This window comes from Gobius niger, assembly GCF_951799975.1.
Source record: "Gobius niger genome assembly, chromosome: 20".
Classification (NCBI taxonomy): Eukaryota; Metazoa; Chordata; class Actinopteri; order Gobiiformes; family Gobiidae; genus Gobius; species Gobius niger.
The window spans coordinates 26,070,558-26,096,730 of NC_136871.1; the positions used below are offsets into that span (position 1 = coordinate 26,070,558).

General features: G+C 41.2%; 1 protein-coding gene across 1 annotated transcript in view; it reads right to left on the minus strand.

Annotated features, from left to right (window-relative positions):
- Positions 1-26,068, minus strand: part of LOC306979643 (uncharacterized protein) — a 28,113-nt gene extending 2,045 nt beyond the window's left edge. The window contains exons 1-44 of the mRNA XM_079578676.1: positions 25,407-26,068; positions 22,853-22,894; positions 19,015-19,149; positions 18,097-18,170; positions 17,939-18,011; positions 17,492-17,581; positions 17,265-17,320; positions 16,777-16,897; positions 16,366-16,542; positions 15,492-15,574; positions 15,314-15,362; positions 14,992-15,081; positions 14,559-14,657; positions 13,535-13,606; positions 13,373-13,459; positions 13,109-13,258; positions 12,553-12,663; positions 12,187-12,363; positions 12,019-12,104; positions 10,670-10,718; positions 10,495-10,584; positions 10,287-10,382; positions 10,145-10,216; positions 9,982-10,068; positions 9,764-9,910; positions 9,559-9,662; positions 9,310-9,487; positions 9,029-9,202; positions 7,479-7,561; positions 6,779-6,827; positions 6,608-6,697; positions 6,435-6,530; positions 6,075-6,146; positions 5,239-5,325; positions 4,993-5,139; positions 4,655-4,791; positions 4,454-4,559; positions 4,307-4,380; positions 2,378-2,495; positions 2,049-2,219; positions 1,883-1,965; positions 627-675; positions 451-540; positions 9-104 (exon numbers count right to left, since the gene is read on the minus strand). Of these exons, the coding sequence (XP_079434802.1) occupies positions 9-104; positions 451-540; positions 627-675; positions 1,883-1,965; positions 2,049-2,219; positions 2,378-2,495; positions 4,307-4,380; positions 4,454-4,559; positions 4,655-4,791; positions 4,993-5,139; positions 5,239-5,325; positions 6,075-6,146; positions 6,435-6,530; positions 6,608-6,697; positions 6,779-6,827; positions 7,479-7,561; positions 9,029-9,202; positions 9,310-9,487; positions 9,559-9,662; positions 9,764-9,910; positions 9,982-10,068; positions 10,145-10,216; positions 10,287-10,382; positions 10,495-10,584; positions 10,670-10,718; positions 12,019-12,104; positions 12,187-12,363; positions 12,553-12,663; positions 13,109-13,258; positions 13,373-13,459; positions 13,535-13,606; positions 14,559-14,657; positions 14,992-15,081; positions 15,314-15,362; positions 15,492-15,574; positions 16,366-16,542; positions 16,777-16,897; positions 17,265-17,320; positions 17,492-17,581; positions 17,939-18,011; positions 18,097-18,170; positions 19,015-19,149; positions 22,853-22,894; positions 25,407-25,772 (4,683 nt within the window). The 5' untranslated portion in view covers positions 25,773-26,068. The remainder of the gene's footprint in view (positions 1-8; positions 105-450; positions 541-626; positions 676-1,882; positions 1,966-2,048; positions 2,220-2,377; positions 2,496-4,306; positions 4,381-4,453; positions 4,560-4,654; positions 4,792-4,992; positions 5,140-5,238; positions 5,326-6,074; positions 6,147-6,434; positions 6,531-6,607; positions 6,698-6,778; positions 6,828-7,478; positions 7,562-9,028; positions 9,203-9,309; positions 9,488-9,558; positions 9,663-9,763; positions 9,911-9,981; positions 10,069-10,144; positions 10,217-10,286; positions 10,383-10,494; positions 10,585-10,669; positions 10,719-12,018; positions 12,105-12,186; positions 12,364-12,552; positions 12,664-13,108; positions 13,259-13,372; positions 13,460-13,534; positions 13,607-14,558; positions 14,658-14,991; positions 15,082-15,313; positions 15,363-15,491; positions 15,575-16,365; positions 16,543-16,776; positions 16,898-17,264; positions 17,321-17,491; positions 17,582-17,938; positions 18,012-18,096; positions 18,171-19,014; positions 19,150-22,852; positions 22,895-25,406) is intronic.
- Positions 26,069-26,173: the final 105 nt, after the last annotated feature.

Sequence of the window (26,173 nt, forward strand, 5' to 3'; positions counted from 1 at the left end):
TGACTTACGGGCAGTGAATGAGCTCTCTCCAAATGGACAAACAGCAGAGCGGCCGAGAGTACCGTCTTGTTTTGGTACGTTTGCACAGACTGGAGCTGCAGAATCTGGACAACACAATAGTTTCCATCAATAAAATGTTATTTCTTATTATTATTGCTGAATTTTTTACTCTTCCCGCTCTTCACCCCCTTTCACCCTTCAATAATAGATAAAGCCGACAGACCAGTACACCTTTCCAAAATAGTTTCGTTATTAGCGTGGCGTGCAGGAATGTGACCAGACTGCATTTTATCAACAGTGCTTAAACAAGGCCTTGGTGACACCGGGAAGGCAGAGTTACGGAGAAATACATGAGTCAATAATGGACAGAATATTCACAAGTACTTTTAACTAGTCCAAACCGATTTCTGACTTGTTTAGATTAGCTCTCTTCAGTGGCAAAGGTCTAACCTGGTCCAGTCGAGTTGGGTCGGTGACAGTCGGGACCCACTCTAAAACGAGGTGAATGCGCCCGGACTTGACATCATTCAGAGTGAACCACTGGGAAGGACGGTTAATGCATCATGTAAGCAAAAGCACTTGTATATGTAGAGATATCACATCATGTCAGCAAAAGATTTACAAACCTGGTCGGTGTATTGAGACCTGATCACATCCCTCAAGCTAACACTGAACCTGTAAAAGAAAAACATAAGTTAACGGTTCTAGATGTAAGATACTGAGAGTGTATCACACCAACAAATCACAGGGAAAGTACAAGTTAAAGAACATCTTTGCTTTGCTCTGTGTCTCTTTGTGTCTTTTCACTTTGTCTATTTGTGACTTGGATTTTGTAAATGAAACATATGTATTCCTGACTGTTCTTGCTTTTCATATTTTAGTTTGGTTCTGTGTTTCATTCTGTAAAGAGCTTCTTTGTCTCAGTCTTATACTGAACCATTTTATATGTTTGCTACTTCCCTCCACTCTAGCAAAGCGGACTCATAACTTTAAGACAACTTCTCTTTTTGCTATTTCCTAAAAGACATTAAAGGGATATTTCAGGATTTTTGACATAGGGCCTCATTTCATAGTTATCCAGAGTGTTGTTGATTTCTGGAGATATACATATTTTTTAATTCATGCAGTCCTTATATTTGAAGAGTTTAGTGGTGCTAGGCTAGCGCATGTCTATGGTAACTAGTAGCCTGCATTAAAAACCTCTTCAAAATCATGGGGTCGTCCCCCAAACGTTGATTTGTAGAAAGCTCCTTGGTGAATTCCTTGTGTAGTAATGTCGGCCGCAGGTAAACAAACTACTGTAGATCCGGTAACCTAGCAGATCACTCCGCCGCTGCGTAGCTACAACCAGGAAGCTGATGCCGCTCAAATATAAGTTATTTTAAATGCAAAATAGTTAGATTTAAAAAATGATTCAGTCAACACAGACATTTATATGGGTAGTCTGGTGTTATAAGTGATTTGCCTCAGGTGCACTGTGCTCGGGTCAGACTGTTTTTAATGCAGGCTACTAGTTACCATAGACATGCTCTAGCCTAGCGCCACTAAACTCTTGAATCGACTGCATGCATTTAGAAATAGAAATATCTCCAGAAATCAACATAACTCTGGATAACTAGGAAATGAGGCCCTATGTCAAAAATCCTGAAATATCCCTTTAAAACAAGCTTTCAAGTCTGGATGTAAATTTCTACAGTAAAAAACATGGGATAGGAAAAGAAGAAGAACATTCACTTCCTGCATATTCAGCACATAAATGTAACCTGAAAATGGTCCCAGCAGTGGTTTTGCCACTTTAAACCTGCCCTGCATCTGCTTCTGCCGCTCTTATCTTTACACGAGTTACTGATTTAACAACACAACTGGACTGTGTAACACTCACCTGCCGAGGAAATCATCAGAGTCCAAGTCCTTATCAAATGCTTCCACGTTGATCTCCCGTGCGCTCTCAGCTTTTAACACCACCTGCTCAAAACAGCAAAACATCACTATAACATATAAATAATGCAGTGCAGTAAATAAAAGGCAGTAATGTAGCAGGTTCATACCTCATACATTTCGTTCCAGGTGGGGTTGAGGTTTTCTTTGATCACGTGGCTCTTGAATGCAGCACGGCCTACAGTGATGTTCACGTAGGGGTCGCTCTTGCCTTTGACCATCATCATGTTGTCTTTGGCCACAAGGCTACGGGCTTCCAGCAGGTGGATCCTCAGCAAGCCCTAACCAATGTACAAATCACTAGTAACATTTACACAAGCGGCAATAAACATCGCATCAGTATAAGATAATAAAACATAAACTGCATGGCTACTTTAAAGAATGTCCCTGAGACGCATTCACCAAAATGACTATAGTTAGCATAGAGCCCTATACCGACCTCGGAAGCAAAGTGGTGGCTGGGAGTGGAGTTTGGAGGCAGAACTTCAGCAGCAGGTTGTTCAGGCTCATTGGGGAAACTGGTGACCGTGGCCTGAGCGAGGTCCCCCAGACCACTGCTACAACCACAAAGAGGAAAATGACTGAGTCTACACACATGCACAAACAATGCACTAACAAATCATTTTGCTTATTCATTTATGAATGTCTCCTTTTGTTGAGCTACATTTTTCTTGCAATTTTCTTCTATATCTCGTATTTAGCGTCTTTCCTTGTCTTTAACACAGTTGACTATTATTAAGCATATCCCCTAGAGGCCATGGTACTTGATTTCATTACTTGGTAAAGGTACAGATACTACTGGTACAACTATTTTATGACTCCAATAAAAGTTGCTCTGTCAAATGTTTACTTCAGGAAAAGTACTGACGTATTTGCTGTAGAAAATACTAGTATTCAAAGTAGAAAGTAAATCTGTTTAGTGTTTTTAATAACGTTGCAACTTCAATTCATCATCTTGTATGGCAACAGGACAGGGACAAACCTTCTACCTTGGTACAGCACCACCTACTGTTTATAGAGTGTGCTTTCTTAGACTTTTAAAACACACAAACAAATGTACTTTTCACTTTGGAGCCAAATGTAGTGGATTAAAAGTAGTGTGTTTTGAGCTAAAGAACAGATCCTAAAAACTCTAAAATACAATACTTAAGTGAAATTACTTTGTCACTGACCACCTCTGAACAGAACTTTCATCATGTTTATTGTTTATTATGGTAAATAGTAAATGGTCTCAATTTATATAGCGCTTTTCCACCTACATTAGCCACTCAAAGTGCTTTACAGCGAGGAACCACTCGCCCATTCACGCTCTCATTCATACACCAGTGTACGCAGACACTGGAGGCACAACAACAGTGTGCATATTCAGGAGGCGGGGTTACCACTATCTTGTTTTTTGAGTGTGTATTTTTGTTTTTGTTTGTTTTAGCCAGTTTACAGCCAACTGTTAAAGGAATAGGCCACCGTTTTCCATACTGAGATATGTTCTTACCTGAGCTTTGACGAGTTCTTTAGGACCTGTCTGATCTTCACCCGTGCCTTCAGTCACGTAAACACAGCGCAGACGGCGTTAGCATTTAGCCTCTCCCTCTCTCCTCTATAGCTCCAAAACAGGTCAAGATAGAAGCTACCAAGCTCTTCCACGTTTTCCCTATTTAAATATGGTTACGTGAAGTGTTCCACTACAAAGTATAATTACACAAAATTAAACAATGTGGATTTTCTAAGCGGATAAAAGGGGGAACTATATTGTAAGGCGTAATAATACCAGGAGTAGTTCGAAATACGAGCAGTAATCTTCACTTTACTGTGCGGATGCCAAACTACTCCTGGTATTATTACGCCTTACAATATAGTCCCCCCTTTTATCTGCTTAGAAAATCCACATTGTTTAATTTTGTGTAATTATACTTTGTAGTGGAACACTTCACGTAACCATATTTAAATAGGGAAAACGTGGAAGAGCTTGGTAGCTTCTATCTTGACCTGTTTTGGAGCTATAGTGGAGAGAGGGAGAGGCTAAATGCTAACGCCGTCTGCGCTGTGTTTATGTGACTGAAGGTACGGGTGAAGATCAGACAGGTCCTAAAGAACTCGTCAAAGCTAAGGTAAGAACATATCTCAGTATGTAAAACGGTGGCCTATTCCTTTAAGTGAATCCTCTGTCAATACTAGATACACTATAATAGATATTAATGCAATATTCTTGTCCTATTTCCTTGTGTGTTGTCCTTGTGTGTCACTACTGTAAATATACACTTTGTTTGTCCATCACAATTGATTGATAAGGTATGTGACGTGTGTGTTGTTAAGAGAGACTGTAACTTCCTTTGAAAAGCTGCCGAGTAGATCAAATCAGGATACCCACCTTTCTGTATCTCCTGAAGGTTTAAAGTTCTCGGAGTCAATGAGCTGCTCTAAATGTCTATGCTCCTCCATAACCTGTAACGTAAACCTCACAGTTACTATAAAATCCAAACTACAGAGTCCATTTTGATGAATGTTTTTGACTGACTTGAGCAGCAGGAGGGGCAGAAGGATAAACATCAGGAGCTCTGTAGATCTCCTCCGGTTCAACGTCTGCCTTTGGGACCTGAGGCTGGGCCCACTCTGCAACAGGCCTGGCGAAACAGGGATGATTTGCAAACATAAACTGTGTGTATTTGGGGATGAATGTAAGTGGTAGTTGCACACCAGTGTAAGTCAACACACTCACTCGGATTGCGGCAGCTCCGGAGGCTTCTCATCTTCAATCACTGCTTTAAAAGTCGGTTCAGTGGGAAGTGCGGGCTCCTCGGCTCTTATCTCAGACACAGACGGCTGCGGCATCTCAGTCAGCTTTGAATCCAGGATCTGCCAAATATTGAATTAGTGACGCACAATGAGAGACAGTAAAGCATTAGGCTTGAAAGCACTTGAGACAGGAAAATGCACTGATGCAAGAATCGCAGCTTTTCAGGACATTTTTAGTCGAGGTCTAAACTTTCGGGTGGAGCAGTTATTCTTTACATAATGATACTGTCATGAAAACAAATATCTTTATAAAACACCAACCTTAAGCTCGGCGCGTAACAGGATCTGACTTTCTGGCAAGGCTCCATCCAAGGTCATCCATTTGTCCAAAACTAGCTCTGGTTCTGAAAGCAGGTCTCTCACCGGGACGACGAGAGAGCCAATGGGCTGGTCAAAGGCGCTGGACAGCTACAGAGGCAAAAACAAACAGAAACAAGAGATTTATGGATGTAGTGAAAGAGGGCATGATGGGTGGGTGGGTGGATGGATGGAGGTGAATTGACTAACCTTTAAAATAAGCATGTCTTCAGTTGGATTTTGAACCAGGAAGTAGAAGGACTCGTTCCACTCTGGGGCTCTGGAGCGGTCGCACACCTATAAAAGCAAAGACGGGACTTCATCAGTTATTGTACTGTGTGTCTGGGCCTGTATCTATTGTAAAAGACAGAACTGCTTGAAGTAGTGTTGCTGGCAAATAAATAATAATAATAATAATAATAATAATAATAATAATAATAATAATAATAATAATAAGAAGAAGAAGAAGAAGAAGAAGAAGAAGAAGAAGAAGAAGAAGAAGAAGAAGAAGAAGAAGAAGAAGAAGAAGAGCCTTTCACAGACATGGACACAAAGCGCTTTACATGAGACAATTGAGCATTCACTCCATACTCGGTGGTGGAAAGCTATGTTGTGTAGCTTCAGTTTCCCCTGGGGGAGACTGTCAGAAGCGCTTTCGCGACTTCACACGTCTGCGCCAACGGACCCTCTGACACCACCACACATTCACTCACACACATCATTCATCCTGGCCTATTGTGCATGTTTTTAGTGGTAGGGGAAACCGGAGTACCCGGAGGAAACCTACGCAGACACGGGGAGAACATGCAAACTCCACACAGAAAGGCCCCGTCCCTGGTGGGAATCGAACCCAGACCTTCTAGCTGTGAAGCGAGAGCGCTAACCGCTGCACTACCGTGCCATCATACATAAATACTATAAACACATACATAAATTGTCATATTCAGTTCATATGTCCGTTATATACAAAAATGACAAGATTGTTACAAAGTGAGCCAGTAGGGGGCATGAGAGTGACGCAGCATTAGCCTGTTGTAATTACATACCTTGGTTTTGTGGCTTGTGTCTCCAAGCGCCAGCTCCACTGCGGGCTTGGGCTCCTTCCCACTTTTCTTGAACTAGAGAGAGACGTCCACAAAACATTAGTCAAATCAAACGCCATTTACATTAGAAAACCCACACGGATGATCAGTGCTGGTTCGTCTTCAACTTTTGTTCATTACTTGACAAGTAGTGCGTCCATTAAGTGGCCTATTTATGTTTTCTGTACATAAAGAAATCTTATCAATCATCAAAAACAAGAAAACAGATCCCAAAACAATTAAAACGTACCATATATTTGTATAACATGTTTATACAGCATAATAAACCAAGCATAAAAGAAAGCAGGTTTAGAAGTCACTCACTGGCAGCGAATGAGCTTGGTCCACATAAACAAACAGGAGAGCAGGCGTGGGAACAGCCTTGTTATCGTACGACTGGAGAGACTGCAGCTGCATCACCTGAGACACAGGATGAAAGAAAAACACATTAGCATGAAGGATATAATGAACAGAAGAAGGAGATGAGCTGAACTAACTCGCTCCAGTGGCGCATGATGGGAGACGGTTGGGATCCACTCCAAAATCAGACGGACTCGACCGGATTTCACGTCACTCAAGGGGAACCACTGTAATAGAATGATAGGAACACGCAGAGGATTTAAAATGAGACAAAAATATGAATTAAAAAAGGCAAAATAAGCCCTTACCTGGTCCAAAAACTGTGAGCTGATGATGTCGGCGATGCTGACTTTGAACCTGTTCACGGCAAAGACAACAGTGTTTACGCTAAAGATGATTTCACAAAAGATTTTACAAAAGATTTGCTCTGTCAAAAAAAGAGCGTTTGTATGTCAAGGGAGGAAAAAGAAGTTACTCAACACATTTGCAGCAGTAGCAAATATGAAGCAAATTTAATTGAGATATTTATAAATGTTTGAACTTGTATTGTAATAATAAAGTGCATACAGGATAGATTAAAAAAAAAAAAAAATACAGTAAAACCAATACATATAGAGGAACATGTTTTTGTCATGTATTATTAGACATGGGCAGAGGATAAGACACAGGAAGAGGAAGGAAAAATACAACTTTTTCACAATATCACTTCACTGGTGTAAACTATGATTAATACTCAGGCCTACCATTGTAAAATGACAGTAAGTGAAAAAAAACGTCTCATATGCACTTTAACTTTGTTTTAAAATTGTTATACAGCAATTGTTCCTGATTGCTAATGTTAATGCTACGTTTCTAAGCCAGCACAATAATCAAATGCAGTGGTATGTTTTGGAGTTTCTGTGACTTTGTGGACCAAGGGCACACAGGTTTCAGTCAAAGGACATTTCGGAGCTCTTAAATATAGCCTCCGTGTTTTGGAAGCAGAGTGAGATTAACTTAAATCCTCACCTGCCCAAGAAGTCGTCTTTATCCATGTCTTTGTCGAACAGCTCCACCTGCACCTCCTGTCCCGACTGGGCCCTCAGCACCACCTGACACGTAACGGTATAATCACAGTGTTTAGAAGTGCAGATATACAATAAACTACTAACTACATAAATACTGCAAATACTAGTGCTACTTTATCCATCTCCTGCTATATTTCTGTCTACTGCAAGCACATTTCAGCCTCACAACTCATATTACTATGCACTTCTTCTGTACTGCTCCAAAAAACTACAGCTACAAGTATCCAAGTTGTTCATGTGAGCTCTCATTCATAGAGGAGTTTCTCATCGTCTTCTGTACTGGCTTAAATTCAAATAAGATTTAAAAAAAAGAATGTTTCTCGCACTTCAACAGGCTTTGGCAGCAACTAAACCTCCTTTTTTTGTTGGTGAAGAAATGTTTTCAACAATTTAACTCCTGGTACCTTTATTAGAGCTACTGCTACTACCACTCAATGTTACCACTGCAGTCATTTCCACACTTGATACAATATTACTACTTTGTTAGTGTAATAGTCAAATAGCCTGATTGGTACAGGGATGGAAAACCACTATAGGAAAAAGAGATAAAAATGTATTACAATGTCTTTCATTCTTTCATTCTCTTGCTCGCTTAACAATTGGAAAAGATGTCTTTATTTCTGACAACAAAATCTACAAAATGTAAGGCAAGGCAAGGCAACTTTATTTATACCGCACGTTTCGTACACAAGGCAACTCAATACGATATAGACAGGTTTATATGTATGGTTTTATTTTGTTGATAAGCTCAGAGGGGATTTTGGATCTTATTTAATTTTTTAATAAACTATTCAAAAGTGGAAAAATCTGTAAAAATTCAGATTTTCTTTTTTAATTATTTAATTATTTAATTATTTAATTATTTAATTATTTCACATTTATTTTAGATTTATTTTTTCTAGTTTGTAGCTAAACTACATTTTTTTTTAAAGGAATAGCTTATTTTTGCCTAAAATACACCAGATTGCACAAAATTGTACCTGGAGAGAACGAACTGTTGCTCTAACTTTATGAGAGGATCTCAAACAAGAGAAGACATGAAGACCTGTTATTCTGTAAAATGATTTCAAACTTATTTTAAAAATAAAGTCAGTAAAAGTAATAGAAAACACCTTCTGTTACATGCAGTCTACACACAGCCTTTCATATGTCGTATGTAGTGATTAGACTAGACTAGACTAGATTAGAGTTCTACCCAAAGTCCACTTTAGCGATGGATCATGAGGACATCAACAAACACGTCACTATTTGTGAATAGATGCACGAGGAACACAAGGCAGGTATTGGAATGATTTCCTGCCAAAGTCCGATGATTTGACATAAGGTCATATCAAATAATGTAAAGGGCAAGTGTTAAGGAAGAAAACTGTTAGCTGACCACTGGAGTAAAAATCAATGTTTTCACCTGCCTGAATTATACCTTTTCCTCATCCTACTACTACTACTAATACTGTTACTGCAGCTGAAACTCCTCCCCTCCCTGCTGCTCACCTCATACATCTCATTCCACACAGGGTTGAGGTTTTCCTTGATGACGTTGCTCCTGAACACAGTTGGCCCCACAGTGACTTTAGCGTAAGGGTCGCTCTTCCCCTTCATCATTCCCATCAGTTTGTCTTTGGCCACGAGACTCTGAGCCTGCAGCAAGATGACCCTCAGCATCCCCTGCAGGAGAGGAAGACAGAAACACAGCTCTGAACACTATTGGAAACATCCATAATGTGCAAAACGTGTAAACATGTTTTGCTGTACTTAATTTTTTTGATACAGACCTCTTTGGCGAAGCTGATATCCGGAGTAGAATGCGGCGGGAGAGTGACCACAGGAACCGGAGCCTCCTCCTCTTTCTCCTCCTCAGCTAAGACGTCTGCAGCTTTAACCTCCTCCTCACTCACTGCTGCTGCAGAAACAAGAGTCTCTACAGGGAGAGGGTCGACTGAACTGGACCTGCTGTGGACAAAATCGTCAAAAATCACACATCATATGAAGCAAAATGATGTGTAGTGATGGCTAGATCTTACTTTAGAGCGGGATCGGCGTCTTGCTTTTTGGGTAAAGCCGGGGGAACCGCAGGTGTGACCTTTATAGTCTCTTTGGGGACTGGGCACTTGGTGGGAATCAACATCTAAACACAAAAGCAGACATTGATTTAGTGTTGACTATGTTTACCAAAAAAAAAAAAGGCAAGCAAATCCTGAATGCAGTGAGGTAATAGTCCTGCCCCACCTTGAGTTCAGCTCTGAGCAGCACCCTGCTGTCTGGTAACCCTCCGTCCAGCTGGAACCACTGATCCAGGACCAGCTCCGGCTCAGACAGCAGCTCCCTGAGGGGGATCACCAGAGACCCCATCGGGAGGGTCCAAGTGTGGGACAGCTACGACAGAAAAATGACAACAGACATAAATTCCTCTTGCTAAAGTGTTAAAGAAGTGTGGATGAACTCACCTTCACCACGAGAATCTCCTCTCTGGGGTCACGAACTGTAAAGCAGAAAGCCTCGTGCCATTTGGGAGATGTAGTTCGATCACACACCTTAACAAACAGCACAATAAGAATAAAAAAAAAAACTTAATTTATCTTATTTGGTGAAAGTGTTTTATTTCCTTACTGTTGTTTTCCGCGACTGCTTATCAAGTCTAATTTCTGCTCCAACTTTTGGCTCTTTGCCGCTCTTCTTTATCTAAAAACATAACAATGTCATTTATCTAGTACAAATATAGAAAGTAAAATCCTCTTGCTTTAAAACTCACTGGTAAACTATCCGCCTGTTCGATAAAGACAAACAGCAGACCAGCAGAGGGGACGGTCTTGTTTTGGTAAGACTTTCGCGAGAGGAACTGAAGAACCTAGTGATACATTGAAATCATTAGTTCAACATGTATTTAACTTCATAACTCTGCTTCTGCCTTATTTCAGCAGTGCCCTATTCTGAACTTACTCAAATCTGGATGTTTTTACCTGGTCCACGTTGTTTGACTCGGAGGACATTGGAACCCACTCCAGCACCAGGTGGACCCGACCCGACTTGACATCACTGAGAGTGTACCACTAAACAAGAACCAAATAAGAAAAGTGTGTGGATTTAACATTAGCTGTAAGTTGAATAATCGACTAAAATCCCACTTCTGCTCACCTGATCAGTGTACTGAGCGTTAATAATGTCCAGCAGATTAATTTTCAACCTGTATGAAAAGGAAACAAGGCCATAGGTGTTATATAGAATATCCTGGAATGACCGAATGAATCATCAACATCAACTTTTATGAGCATTTTACCATGTTCCAAAGTTGTTCTCTTACCAAAAACAGGCCTGGAGCTGTGTTTCCAGTCGCTAGCACATCTTTGACTAATCTTTGAATCTTCCCCGGTGGCTATTGTTAGCAGCACGAAAAAACCTACGTATCGAAGTACTTTTCTCACCTCTCGATCTCTTACTAAGCTTCTCATTGCAAAGTGAAAATACTACAGCCACACAGGCTCGTTTTTTTCTTCTTCTTCTCCTTTTTATTGAAACAGCTGCACAGCGAAGGGGAGCCAAAGGACGGTCGTGTGAGGGACTTATGGGGATTCCCTGACAACTCAATGTTTTTCAATATTGTATTTTGTAACCAACAGAGTGTAAATTAGCGACATAGATGCGGATTAAACACCGGCAACAAGAATAGAAATGCAATAAGACATTTCAGTTTAATAAGAACAAAAAGATGCTGTATGAGCAAAGCATTATAAGTAATTATAAGTGCGTAGAGAAGCCGAGAATTAAGTAACTGAAAAATGATTTTACTCAAGTAGAAGTAAAGTAAAGTGTTAGCGATGATGACGTTTAAAACAGTACTAAGTAACTTGTTTACCTTAATATATCCTTTCCGTAATCCCTCTGGGGGAAATACAAGTGTTAATGGGATGATTAGAGGGGTCTTTCATCTCCCCCTGGTGTCTCCGACCAGAAAACCACAATTGCAACTTTGCTGCCTCCGGGTCGGAGTCACCAATACACACTAATGGAATCACAAAAAAGAATCTAACAGGCTAACGGGCAAAGCTAACTGCGGGCTAGCGCCACTTAAACAGTATTTACAGCCAAGTTTGAGTGAAAAAAATGATCTCCATTGTGTAATTGGATGCACAATATCCCTCTCTTCCTTTGTCTTTTCTGTCAGGGTAGTATTTACTCTCACAGACAATTAATGGGTAAAAACCCGCAACATGCTGCGACACCTGCAGTGGCGCTTATGGCCTCTAGGGGCATGAGTTACTTAGTACTGCTTTAACTGGCAAAAACACAAAATAACGTAGTATATTATTACAAATTACACAAGTAAAATTATTCAAAAGTTGTTCAAGAAAATGTATTGAAGCTAGAATGAATGAATTAACTGGGGACAAATTTTATGCAGAGTCTGCTCAATTAAGTAGAATCAGAATAAGTGTAGCAAAGGCCCAAAAAAACACATACAAAAAGTAATTCTAGTCCTATCCTACCTTCCCATGAAATCATCCTTCATGTCCATGTCTTTATCAAACACCTCCAGCTGCAGTTCTTGACCAGGAAGTTTAGTCAAAATCACCTAAAAAAAAGTCAATGTGTAAACAAATAAACGTGCAGGTTGTCCGGGTTAAGAAAGACAATAGCTGCAAAGTAACATTTACCTCATACATCTCGTTCCACGTGGGGTTGAGGTTGGCACTGATGACATGGCTGGTGAATGTTTCTCCTCCAATGTTGATTTTGGCGTAAGGATCGCTCTTGCCTTTGACCATGCCTCCCATCAGGTTGTCTTTGGGCACCAGGTTCTGACCCGCCAACAGGTGGACTCTGAGCAGGCCCTGAATACAATAAAAGGAACACAATGTACCAAAGTGTGGAGAGAAATAGACAGAAAATAAAACACCCAAAAATTGACAAAATATAGTGAAATATGAATGATAATTTATACATATTTGACGGAACTCTTTAAAAAAGATACAATTGAGTAGATTACGCTTCAACTACACTTTGCATTTTTGTAATTTTACCTCAGTGGCGAAGCTGGAGTGAGGAGCGGTCTGTTTAGCAAGCAGTTTGGAAGACGCCTCCAGTTTGGACGAGGCCTCTGCAGCGATGCGCTCTTCATCCAACCACAGCACCTGATACATGCAAACACATAGGCACACATCACTACTATATAATAATACTATAGGAACTGCACAACTAGACTATATACTTTAAATGGTAGATTTATAAGAGTCACAAACACTAAATATGACATGCTGTTTAACAATATTGCTCTCTTTATGGGCCTGTCAGGAGTAATTGGCATAACCATTTGCATCAGGAGTGAGGTGGAAGTGGTGTGGTGAGCTGTATTCAAAGGCGGGGTTTTGAGCTCACGGCTGAAAGAAGAAGGAGCAATGGCAAGAATGGAAATATGAAACACTCAGAGGCAGACTGTGTGTTATCTGTATCAGTTAGAAACACGTTGAGGCATCAGCTGAGAGATTTCACTCCGCTACCTACAACTTCCACCATTTGATTCAGGTAGTGCAGCTTTAATGATAAACTCCCAAAAGCCGGCGTGAACATCCCTCTCACCCTGAGCACAGAGTTGATATAGATGCGGCTGGCTGGTCCGGAGTTCTCCAGCTGGAACCACTGGTCCAGGCACAGGTTTGAGTTTGAGAGGAGCCGAGACAGAGGGATGGAGAGACTGCCCAGGGTCTGCACACGGTCGGCATCCTTCACCTACGACACGATCCACACATTCAAGACCGGTCAGATCACATCAATAAAAAAGACATCCCAATAGGACCAAGAGCTTCAATTTTTTCTTCCAAATCGAAATATGTGAATGATTACCTGAATGTCTATGTCCTGATTGCGCGGATCCTGGATGAAAAAAGTAAAAGCTTCCTCCCACTCTGGGTCGACAGTGGTGTAACACGTCTGCAAAGAAAAAAAATGAAAACTATGAACATATTCCCTAATGTCTGCAATGTATAATCTGATTTGTGTGCATACCTTGCTCTCTCTAGTAACATCTTGGACTGACAGCTGCACCATGGGATTGGGATCTTTGTTCCCCTTTTTCATCTAAAAATGACATACTGCAGTTTAAATGAAGGAAACAGTCATTTTCTGAGCTTGTGCCACGCGGTTACTAAGCATTGTCATATCAGCCGAGTCTATACTGGCATAAACAGGAAGTCGAAAGGAGCACACGCCAAACCACAATGCCAACGGTTTTCAACAGAGTTTCATGTGCTTCTCACTTTTTGAATGAAACTTTACCAGACAGAAAAAGGTCAATGAATGAATTATAGAATCAACATAATATATCTGTTGACAATTCATAATGTTTGCTTGCTTTTCACTCCAATGTTAATCACTACTTCTGGTTCCAGACAAATAACAAGTCTCTGATGTTAATCTCTTGCCTATTATTTGTTTTTATCCTTAGGCTACCATATTTCTAATCCAGAATTGGTTACTGGTGACAAACACCCCAAATCTTTCTATGTTGGAGAGCGAAGCTAAAGTTAGCAGCAGCAGCACATGGATCTGGTATGTTCAACAGCTGCCCAATACAGTCCCAGCGCGACCACAAACAGGAATGTGTGTGTGTGTGTGTGTGTGTGTGTGTGTGTGTGTGTGTGTTTGTTTACCTTGTCTCTGAATGTGTATTAAAATGTTGTCTTTTTGGCTTTTGAACGGGAAGTGTTAAATCTCCTCCTGCTGGCATGTTCTATAAGTTCTCGGTGGATAATAGTATCAGGTAATCAGTTGATCAAGTCATTATATGTTAACTATTTTCTTTGGAGATTTGACAGCAACTTTGCAGATCACATGAGGTTAACAACATCAACAGCAGGTTCACTTAGTAAACAAAGAAATTTGGTTCATCTGTTTGATCTGTGCCAGGAAGGTATGTTGCTGTGATACTGGGCTATAAACACAGTGTAATTGATTAAATTAGGAGAGAGAGGAGGAAGGAGAGAGCTAGGGAAAGAGAGAGAGAGAGAGAGAGAGAGAGAGTGTGACTCACAGGAAGAGCTTCAGCCTTATCCAGATAAACCACCAAGATGGCTGACGAGGGCTGGTCTGTGGTCTTGCTGCTGGTCACGCTGCTGTTCCTGCTTAAAACCTGCAACACAGATTTGATTGTACTACTTCGAGTGATCTCAAATCTTATATATTCAGATTACGGATTATAAAGTTGATCACCATTTATTCATTTTTTTAACGGTAGAAAAAAGCCAAAACTAAACCATCACTAAATCTATGAAATATACAAGCATGGGTTAATTTTCTGTAAGTCACAACAATATGATCGGGGTCAGATAAAACTGGATCCCCTGTAAAGACTAAATATTGTTTAATTCAAATCGTATCAATGATTTATAACATTGTTGAAATAGTGACCTCTGTCTTAATCTTTCTGTGGGGCTTAGAAGGGGAGCAAGTCAAAAATGTCACACCTGCTCGAGTCGGTCGGTGTTGGGCAGCAGCTTCAGCCACTCCAGCCGGAAGTGGACCTTTCCTGATGGGGTGTCTTTAAGAGTGAACCACTACAGAGGGAATAATAAAAAGTTATATTCTTAAATCTCTAGTATAAAGTAGAGATGAGTTACAAAAAATAGTCACATAGTACCGGTACATAAACATAAAAAGCGACCAGAATTTAAAGGGAGATATCAGTTTACTCTACTCCTCCTGAACCTTTGATTTTTGAAAAATGCACATCATGACAAGTCCAGCAGTTTATGTAGGATAAAGTATAACACAAATAATTTTCCTTACATCATCTACAGCGATGGATTTCTTCACAATGCCCAGATCCAGCTTGGTCCTGGAAAGTGATACAATCCGTGTTATGGCAAGATTACGCAACGTCAAATGACACTAAACTGAACTGCAGTATGGAAATGAGCTCCGTGTCAATGTACAGACAAACACAAAAATGGCTGAAACAAAATACCTTCCCAAGAAGTCGTCCTGATCTGGGTCTTTGTCATAGACCTCCACCTCCAGCTCCTGACCAGGCACTTCATGAACAATGACCTGACGTACAGTACATGATGTGCACATTACACACACAAACAAACGGCATGGATGCTCTGTAAAGCCTGATTGAAAATTGTACGCACTTGGCAATGCAAGAAAAATCAGGCTTTAGAAATATGTGCAATGTGGAAAATGATACAGAAATGTAGGCGCTAAGGCGGCACTTTAAGAGAACATACAAGGCGATATTGGACAACCTTGTTGAACACTCCAATAATAATGTTTTGTTTTGCTAATTGTGAAATAAATTACATTATAAAGTGAATTCATATAGACAGTACTAGTTCTTGTTTTTACTAATAAAAATGGTGTCAAAATAAAAAATCAAACAAGGACTAAAATAACGTTTTAATATGTTTCTCTTAATGTCTGATTTTATTATTTGAAACTCATTAAGTCAAGTTATTCTTTCTTAACACATTTAACATAGCAGCACATTTAAATTAAGACTTATTAATTGTTATTCAAAGTAATAAAACACTTCTGGGTGATACTTATTTCAGTGGACAATTTTTGATTGTATGTTTTATTGTTTTTGTATCACGTTTTGAGACTGGCGTGTGAGTGTCATAGCGTTCGAATATTGCCTTATGCCTAATGTCTGCAGTATTCCAGAATGAGGGTCAAAGTCATTGAAGGGGCGCAGTGGCATTAAATGGAAATGACTGGCTAGCTGTTTGTCCATTGTGGAAAAATCCTTATGGACCAAGTATTTGCTGTTATTTTGATACAAATACTGTGATTTATTGCGCGGCCTTAGTCAGCATAGGCTTGTAACATGACCTTACCTCGTAGATCTCTCCCCATTTTGGCGAGTCCGTGTTGTCGACGTGTTTGGAGGTGAAAGTCTGCGGGCCCACTCTCAGTATGACGTACGGATCGGACAGTCCGGCCATGACGCCCTTAACGTAATTATCTTTGGCAGCCAGATTCTGCGCCTCAATGAGATGGATGCGAACCACTCCCTGATAAAGAAAAGAGAGGGCGATTGAGTTAGTCTGGCCATTAATCCTAATACTGGAGGTAAGCTTTACAAACAGTTCGTCCAAAGGGAAAATAGTACACAGAATAGGTCATTTATTTAAGCACAAGACAGACTTTTTATTTCCTCAACATTTTGAAAGCTAAACCATAAAACCAGCGGCCTCATGTTGTAAGATCATTGGGGTAGTGGTATTAATCTGATCTCTAGTTTTTACCCTGGGCAGAGGAGACCTAAGCTGGGCCAAGTGGAGACCGGGGATCAGAGGCACCACCAAACGATTGGGCAGAACCAGGAAGGAGGCGATGGCGTCCATGATCATACTGTCCGACATTACACTGCGGACAGGAAGAACACAGAGGCAGGGAATTAGAATCACATATCCATTTTTTTTTTATTAATTCAGTGGGAATAAAGATGGGATATTATAGCGTATTAAAAGTAGTACATTTTGGTCAATTGGAAACCCTTTCTAGAAAGAGGTCATTGTGATGCTCCAGCCTGTAAAATGACCTGTCAAAAATGTAAATGAATGCGGCCAATGACAAAGCAAAATGGAAAAAAACGTTTTTCTGAAACTACCGAGGAAAATTCATACCATACAAGGGGAAAAACCATGGTATGTGGTATGCAACATGACGCCATGCAGTCACAGTATCGGTTTAAAATAGCAGCTCTAATCAAAGCGCTTTGTCTATGACTCACTTTAGTCCAGGAACATCCAACAAATTTGTCAATCCGGTCCAGTTGATGTCCAGTTTCTGTGAAGATATAAAAAACAAAAAAAGCTTTCGTCCTCAGCAAATCAATCAGGGCTGACGGAAAATCCATTCAAAGGCTTCGGACAGAGAAACCGGGACTATCAAGTTGCTTGTTAGGCAGTGGGGGTAGAGTGCTAAACAGAAAATGGAGGTGAACGTGAAATGACTTACCGGTCTCTGGATGAAAAACATGGTGACGGCTCCAACAATGGGCACGTCGCCGATCAGAGGCTCCAAGATCACCCTCATCATCCCATGAAGCTAATGAAGGATAAACATTGACAGCATTGACATCAATAGGTCGTATAGATTCTGCACTTTTAATTGGGATTATCTACTATAAGAGACCACAAAAAAGGGTGGATGAATATTGTATTTTAAATGTGGAGAGAATTGAAAGTAAACAAATGTGCAACTTTTCTGGGAAAGTACTTCTAGCTCCTTAGGAAGATTTTGTAATAAAAAATAATAATATCCAGATTTAGGTCAATTCAACAAAAAATAAACAAATTCTGTGGTATAGATTATCACTTATTAAACTTTACCTGCAATTTGATTGTTATAGAATATACAAAGAATATGCAATTTCCTTACGACAACAGTGGCAAATCTTTTTACCTGAATTCCCTTGACTCCAGCTTTGCAAAAATACCTCTTCACCTCCACGTTGATCTCAACATTTCCAACATAGCTGCAGTTGAAAAACAAATATTCATTTACAAACGCTTTACTATCATTATTTCCACTTTCCCCATTGAGCTTGAAAAAGCCTTTACCTGATGTACAGATCGAGCAGGACTTGGCCCTTGTCGTTCTCCGTGTGAGCCTTGATGCCCACCACCTTCATGGCCTGAAATCAATAACAGGGAGGAGGCTTTTAGCGTTTGTAATCAACATCCATGACAAGATGAACGAGGTCAAGCTGACCGCAAAGTGGCAAGATTTAATACGATAGTTTTGTGAATGGCAACGACCAAATAACTTATAGTGTCCGCGGGGCGTAGTGGTCGCTTGTAAGCACGGCTGGGCATCGATTCGGATTTCCCAAATCGATCACTTTACAAGGGCCCGATTTGATTCAATTACATTTAATTGGTATCAGCGCGATATAACTACAATGTTAAAGGAATAGGCCTCTGTTTTTTAAATACTGAGATATGTTCTTACCTTAGCTTAGTCGGGTTGATGCGTAGCTGTCTGATCTTTACGTATGCCCTAAGTCACGTAACCAGAGCACAGACGCCGTTAGCATTTAGCCTCTCCTCCTCTCCTCTATGGCCCCAAACGGGAATAAAGTTAGAAGCAACCAAGCTCTTCCATTTTTTCCCTATTTAAATATGGTTACATGAGCCTTTACACAATCCAGTATAGAATTATATAATAAAATACTACTACGCCTATACTACTATATTGCAAGGTGTAGTAATATTACTACGCCTAGCAATATAGTTCCCCTTTTTATCTGCTTAGAAAATCGACATGTTTATTAAACATGGAAGAGCTTGGTTGCTTCTATTTTCACTCCCATTTGGGGCCATAGAGGACAGGAGGAGAGGCTAAATGCTAACGCCGCCTGTGCTCTGTTTGCGTGAATGAGCACACCCGTCTAAGCTAAGGCAAGAATATAGTTTAATAAATCAGGTACCCTAGCTTTAATATAACTATAATAACCAAGAATTTCCTGCATGCTTTACCTTGTCTCCCATGTCGACTTTGGTGAAGCTGAGAGTTTGGAGGTGGCTGCTCGATGCTCGGATCGAGGGAGCGATAGTTTCCACCAAAAGCTTCTCCAGATATTGTCCAACGAAGGGCCACACCTGCTGCAACACCTGGGCATAAAAACAACAACAACAACTATGAGTGGGAAGAGCCATTATATACTGTAAAATGCATGAGACACTAAAAGCAATTGTAGCCAAGTGCTCTGAGTGTATTGTATGAATTAGCAAGTTCATGCGTGCAATAAAATGGATGCCTTCCTTTTTAACCATATGACATAATTTATTTATTTTTTTCGAAGCCCTGTTCTAGAAGTCCATCTGTAGGTTCTACCTCCAAGTAAAGCACATATAGAAGAACAGAATTAACCTCAAGTCTCTCCTTCATGTTGATGTTGTATTTGCCGACTTTACTGCCTGTGTGTTTGGTGTCGTTTAATAGTGGAAGCATGATTGTGTAATTAGAGGCAATTGGGTGTATTTCTCAGGAAAGACAAGAATAGCTAAATGCGGGGTGGAAAAAAAACACTGCAGTTCATCGCAACTCTTTTTATTAAGACTTAAAGGAATAGGCCACCGTTTTTACATACTAAGATATGTTCTTACCTCACTTTAGACGTGTTAATATATCCCCGTCTGGTCTTTGTCCGTGCGCTCTGCCAGGCAAACGGAGCACATACGCAGCCTCTCCCACATGTCATATAGCTCCAAAAAAGCTCACGATAGAAGCTACCAAGCTCTTCCACGTGTTCCCTATTTAAATAAAGTTACGTGAAGTGTTTTCATGCGAAGTATATTTACACAGAAATGTAACATGTCGATTTTATAAGCAAATAAAAAGGGGGACTATATTGTGAGGCGTAATGATACGAGGAGCACAGTGTCCGCGTAGTAACTCCTAAAGACTTCCCCCGCTCACTTCCGTCAATAACCTTTAGGAGTTACTGCGCGGACACTGTGCTCCTCGTATCATTACGCCTCACAATATAGAGCTTGGTAGCTTCTATCGTGAGCTTTTTCGGAGCTATGTGACATGTGGGAGAGGCTGTGTATGTGCTCCGTTTGCGTGACAGAGCGCACGGACAAAGACCAGACGGGGATATATTAACACGTCTAAAGTGAGGTAAGAACATATCTCAGTATGTAAAAACGGTGGCCTATTCCTTTAAGGCCCATTGTTTGATCAAACATACACAATAAGTAAATGGAGTACAGAGCAAGGAAAGACATGCAGCTAATTCTGTTCTGTGAATCGATCTTGCACTTTGTTTGTTTAGGTTCTCAGTTGTCCAGGAATTTTCCATTATAGTAGAAATGTTTAAATATAATTGAGTAAGTTAAAGCACTATTGAGTAAGTCTTGCCCCTAGAGGCCATAAGTGTCACTGCAGGTGTCGTAGCAAGTTGCAATTTTTTTACTTATTAATTGTCCGTGAGAGTAAATACTGCGCTGAAAGAAAAGGCGAAGGGAGAGAGGGATATTGTTCATCCAATTACACAATGGAAATATTTGTTCTCACTCAAACTTGGCTGTAAATACTGTTTAAAGTGGCGCTAGCCCAGAGTTAGCTTTGCCCGTTAGCATGTTAGCTTCTTCTTTGTGATTCTATTAGTGTGTATTGGTTGCTCCGGTCCGGTGGCAGGGAAGTTGCAAGTGTGGTTTTCTGGCCAGAGACACCAGGGGGAGATGACAAATAAAGTTTATTCATTTCATTTGAGAGGATAACCTCTTGAGATGATGAAGACCCCCCATCATCCCATTAACACTTGTATTACCCCCAGAGGGACTACGAAAAGGATTTATTAAGATAAACAAAATACTTAGGGTTTAGGAAACTCTTTCTTTTGATCTTTTCATCTATATCTTCAGAGGTTTCTTCTTTTCTTGCTCTTGTGGACACAGATGTATCATAAGGCTACAAGAGTGAGAAGAAGCTTCTGCAGACAGAAGCAAAACGTCCACTACTCCATCAACCCAGCCCAGGTAACAATACATGAAAATCTCTACTGTGAAAACTCATTTTTATCGCTGACTTTTGACAAAACAAAGCTCTGAGTTAGTGACAAACCATGCTCCTCTGATCAGCAGAGGAACCACCACCTTTCATGTGCTTCTGACTCATATTTACATAACACACACGTGTAAAAATGACCTTTTCTTCCCATGTTACAAAGTGCTCTCTGTTGCCTGTATAAGGGCTGGCATGGCACATGCTTGGCTCACTAGGGACAAGGCAAATTGTGTTTAGTGGTTTTACTTTGGCATAGCTGTGGCGTGAGTCACAGGCTGCGCGCTACTGTGAACAACCAAGCTTCAAGTATTAAAAAGGAAATAAATAAACGGCTGATCTCCCCAGTAGTTCCTTCTATCAAGTCTTTGTTTAAAGCTTAGCGAATCTCATGATCATCTAATCGCCTGGATACTTTTGCATGAAAACATTTGTCTCCCTGTGGGCTCAGATGGCACAGGGGGGGAGGTGCGTCGACAATGGCTGCAGTTTTATTTAGTTTGAGGGGCGAACACCAAGCACCGCCTCCTTCCTGTGTGCAGGCCCGCAATGAACTGGAAATGTTGAGTGGGTTGTCTGTGATTCCCTGCAGCACAGAGACCAGACACAGCGGCTGTAGCTATAGTTCCAAAAGGGGGAGTGGTTTATTGGGGGAAAAAGACAGCAGTTGCGAGAGCATAGTTGGCAAGTCCACTTGGTGACTTTAGGCTTCGTTGTGGAAAGTCGCTTGCAGGTTTTGGAAGTTGTGGCTTGCATTTTTTTGTTTTTTTCCTGAGGCCTTGCTTCTGAGAGCTGGTTGCTTGTCATAACAGCATTATACTTTCCATTGTCCCATTGTTTTGATGGTGATAACACAGAAGCTAGGACTAGAGGAACAGAGAGCACTATACACAGCCACTGTACTGGCCTGCAGGCGAAAGTCTAGTAATTTCAGACATGTTTGGAATCACTGGTCTGGGGGGTAAGACTTCTACAAATATGGTGCAACTGTTCCAGCCCCTGCATTGTGGGTTCAGATTCCAGCTCTGACATATTGCTGAATGTCTCTCTCTCTGCTCTTTTACCCCCTTTCAACATGTGCTGTCCTGTTCAACACATCACGATATTACACTTTGTTGGTTAGAAAATGCAATATTGATCGAAAAACAGCTAAAAAAAACAATCCAGTAGTTCCACTTCCTGATTCTCAAGCAAGCACCATAAGCCCCTCCCACCCCGACCCCTCCACTTACTCCCCTTTTGCTGTGCAGCTGTGTCAATAAAGAGAGAAGGGGAAAAAATCGACCGCGTGGCTCGTGTGGCTGTAGTAAAAGCTCTGGTGAGCGTTTTTACTTTGTGATGAAATGATTTTCAGCGTAATACGAGATGGGGAGGTGAGCATTTCCTGGATATGTAGGACCTATAAGGAGCAGATTTTTTGGGGGATGAGAATAGCCTCTGGGGAAGTTTACTTGAATATGCGTGGGTTGGTCAAAACACAACTCCAGGTATGTTTTTGAAGAAAGAACAACTTTGCAACAAATAAAAAACAATACCTCCTACACACAAACAGACATGCTGGATTCTACCTGTAGGACAGTGAGGTCCTGCTCTGTATGTTTAAGTATGGTTTATTCATGAAGGTTTCCTGGTTTAGGCTTCTTTCTAGATGCTTGTTTCTCTTTCTAAAATATGGCGACCCTGCATTAACGGCAAACAGCTAGCACCGAGGTGTCAGTCAGCGCAGCAGCTGAGCAAATCCACAGATGGCCGAGTGTTGAACGAGGAGTGATGTTGCGGAAAAACATAGACGTGCATCATCTGTACCTTGTTGAGCCATTCGACCTTCTCCACGTCCGGAAAGTTCACCTATAAAAAGGGGAGAAAAAAAAAGCTTAATTAAAGTGAATGCCAGGATAGGGAAGTGTGGGAACACAGCAGGGACTGAAGGCTGTTACTTTGTAGATTCAAGGACAAGAACACGCATTGTGAAGATAATAAAAAACTGCAAAGGAATTAACAATGAGTGCACATTGTTTCTTTAGCACGCTATCTTCACAATCCATTTATTTAAGTTACTGCCTCGAGTCTATTTAAATCTTTACCTGTTGTGCACTTGTATTCCTTCTGCTTTATTATATATGCTTATTATGAGGACACAGCCTTCTGTTTTGGGTTGTACATTTAATACTCTGCGAGAAGCCAGACAAGCTGAAAACCATTGCATTAATCCACAACTATTAGGTTACACAGACTTTTTGCATCACACGTTGTTTGATGAAGATTCATTTTGCTTGTAAAAGAAAATGTCCATTCAAGTAAAACCATATGAAAAACATAGTCCAGGCTTATTCTCGTGTTTGTTTGTTGTTTTCTTCTTTTTTTGTTATCTATAAATTGTGTCTTCAATGCTTCAATGCCGTTTCCCTGACGTTATTGCAATCCCTGGTTAAAAGATGAGTGAGGCCTGGTTCGGGTGTGCCTTAACATTGATTTATCCATTTCGGGAGCACGGGTCGAGTGACTGTAAACCTCAGGGGTTTAGTGGAGGCGCTGCTGTCTTAGAAATGCCTGGTCATGACACTCCAATATGGTTTGTAATTCCGATTATGAAAGAATGTTAAGACTATCAGCAGTTTGGCTCGTCCTGTAAAAAATGTGCGTGTTTCAACTTGACCTTAGAGTTTTGAATGGGATTGTGAAGAAGCTTAAAATGGAAAGAAATGCTCTGATGCCTTACAAGCAGCAACAGCATCGTGATCAAATTGCTATAAGAGGTTTTAATGCAATATTAAAGGGCAGCTGGATATTCGAAAAGCGCACACATTTGGTCTAAATCAAAGGAGTTTTGGAAAACAGGAGTGACTTCAAGTGCATATGACACATATGACACATTTTGTGCAAATCATAGCTAACACAATTATATTTAAGATTTTGCTGAAGCTTGTACCCAGCATTCTTTAGTTTGACCATTTTTGTGACGTTTAGAGTTTCACTTCCTTATTCACCTTATTCCGCCCCGCCCACTTTTGCCACTTTTTGCGTTGTCTCGGCACCTCGTTGTCCAGACAATTCCGGTCGAGCGCGAAGCCCGTACATTTAAACGGAGAACGAGGGGAAATATTCTCCGCTCAAATCTGATGTTTAGTCGATTGATTTGTGTAAAATGTCCAATGTTCATTTGCACCGACATGTCGACACTGCAGCGTTTCTCTGCTCGGCCGAAAAACGGCTTTGTTTTCTTGTAGTGACTGATTTTATGTGGACTTCTCCAGCCCCATGTTAACACATAGGAGAAAAGGGGCGGGCACAATTCATGGCGGCGCCCACGTGAACCTCCGGAATAAGGTGAATTGGACACTGACAGGAAGTGACAACATTTTTAACTGTTGCCGTGCCAACCATGTTATAGATACAGTCGACATTGCGTCATACAATGGGGCGTGGCCTCGTCAAGGGGGAAACACCCCTTTAACCCTTTTTTTCGGGCACATATTTTTCACAACAGATTGTTCAGTAGAAGGGAAAAAACGGTCATAGCTAGGGCTAGCATGTAGCATGATGCTAAAATGAAGCGTCATGTTAGCACTCCCCGTTATATATGTAATTATGGGCTGTTGAACTACTTTGTTCCTCTCCATGTCCATATCTTTCTTTAGCAGAAAACTATACTCATAATGCAGCGTTTGTTAAAGTGTTTTGGAAGTTTAGATTTTACTCTTTGTTTCCCCCCTCAACTACTTCAACCATGACCATATATGGGCGATTCAATTTGATGCCATTTGTATCAATGGGAAATGAGTGAGTCAGACTGCTATGGAACTTTACCTCTATCTATGACACTTCCTGTCAGTAGCTTAAAAAGCCAAATAAAAATAACTTTTCTTCACAACAGTTCTACATTAAAATTGCTGCCTCACTGAAATAAAATGATAATTATTACTTATCTAAATAAGTCATATTTTCAAAAGCATTAAACATGTGCACTTTAAATGAAATCAGCCACATGGTACAACATTGTAATTACTATAAAACACATCAGTGCATGCAGGCTCTGGCTGAAATCTATTTAGCAAAGTTCAATGAGGGGGGACAGAATGCTATTGAATGGCCCGTGCAAAATAAGTTCATGGATATCTTTTCCTTTCGTTCTGTTTTAGTTGAATACATCTTTTAAAGTTCAAGTTACTAGTTTTGCCATTACACACACACCATTATTATTATTATTTTGTTCATCATTTAGGCTGGGGGAAACAATGATTGTGAAGATTGTAATACAGTGCCTCTCTGTAGACAGCACTGAATCAGGGCTACATATGATTCCCATTCTTCACCTCTAAGTGCTTTGTGTTTTGACTTGGTGACACTCATGGCATCTTACCCAGGCCGGCAGCTCCCTCTTTATCCGGGACACTTTGGTGGACGTCAGCTCGTCCTCGTCGTCCAGCAGCTGGATGGCCGACTTGAGCCGTGCCTCCTTCGCCTCCCTCGCGTGTTTCCAGCCCGTGTACACCATCATCCCGCACACCAGCAAGCTCGTGCTCACCCTGTAGTACCCGGCCAGGTACACGGGCAAGAGGGCGCCCAGGCACTTCCCGAACGTCCACAGCACCGCCACTGCGCTGATCCCCTTCGGTCTGGGAGATCCTTCCATACTTAGCGCTTCTTTCTTTGCCGCGTCACCCGCGCTCGGACACTCCTGGACGCCCTCGCCCTCGCCCTGCTCGGGGTGGTCGCCTTTCTCCATCTCAAATCCGATCAAAAACGACTAAAACCTCAGTAATTACCTCGATTTTACGACCACGAAAATGTGGCTGAACTTGTTTTCATCCCCGAGCCGCCCCCCCCCCCTGAACCGGCCAAGTGCTCAGTGCGTAACCGCTGCGCTGCGCTCGTCTTCTCCAGAAAGCATCGTCTTTGCTGCGCGGAAATGTTCCTTTAGTTTGATCAGAGTGTCACGGTGATGGGCACAGCAGCGCGGGTCGGAGAGGAAGACGCACCCACCAGCAGAGTGCTCCAGAGCCAGTCCCGTTATGTGCATGAAAACACGCCCCCTCAGAACAGAAACGTGCATCCTTGACTCTTTCCACGCTGCAGTCACGCTTCAGGAGGTGCTATGACAATGCAGTATGTTCATCACTGCGCTCA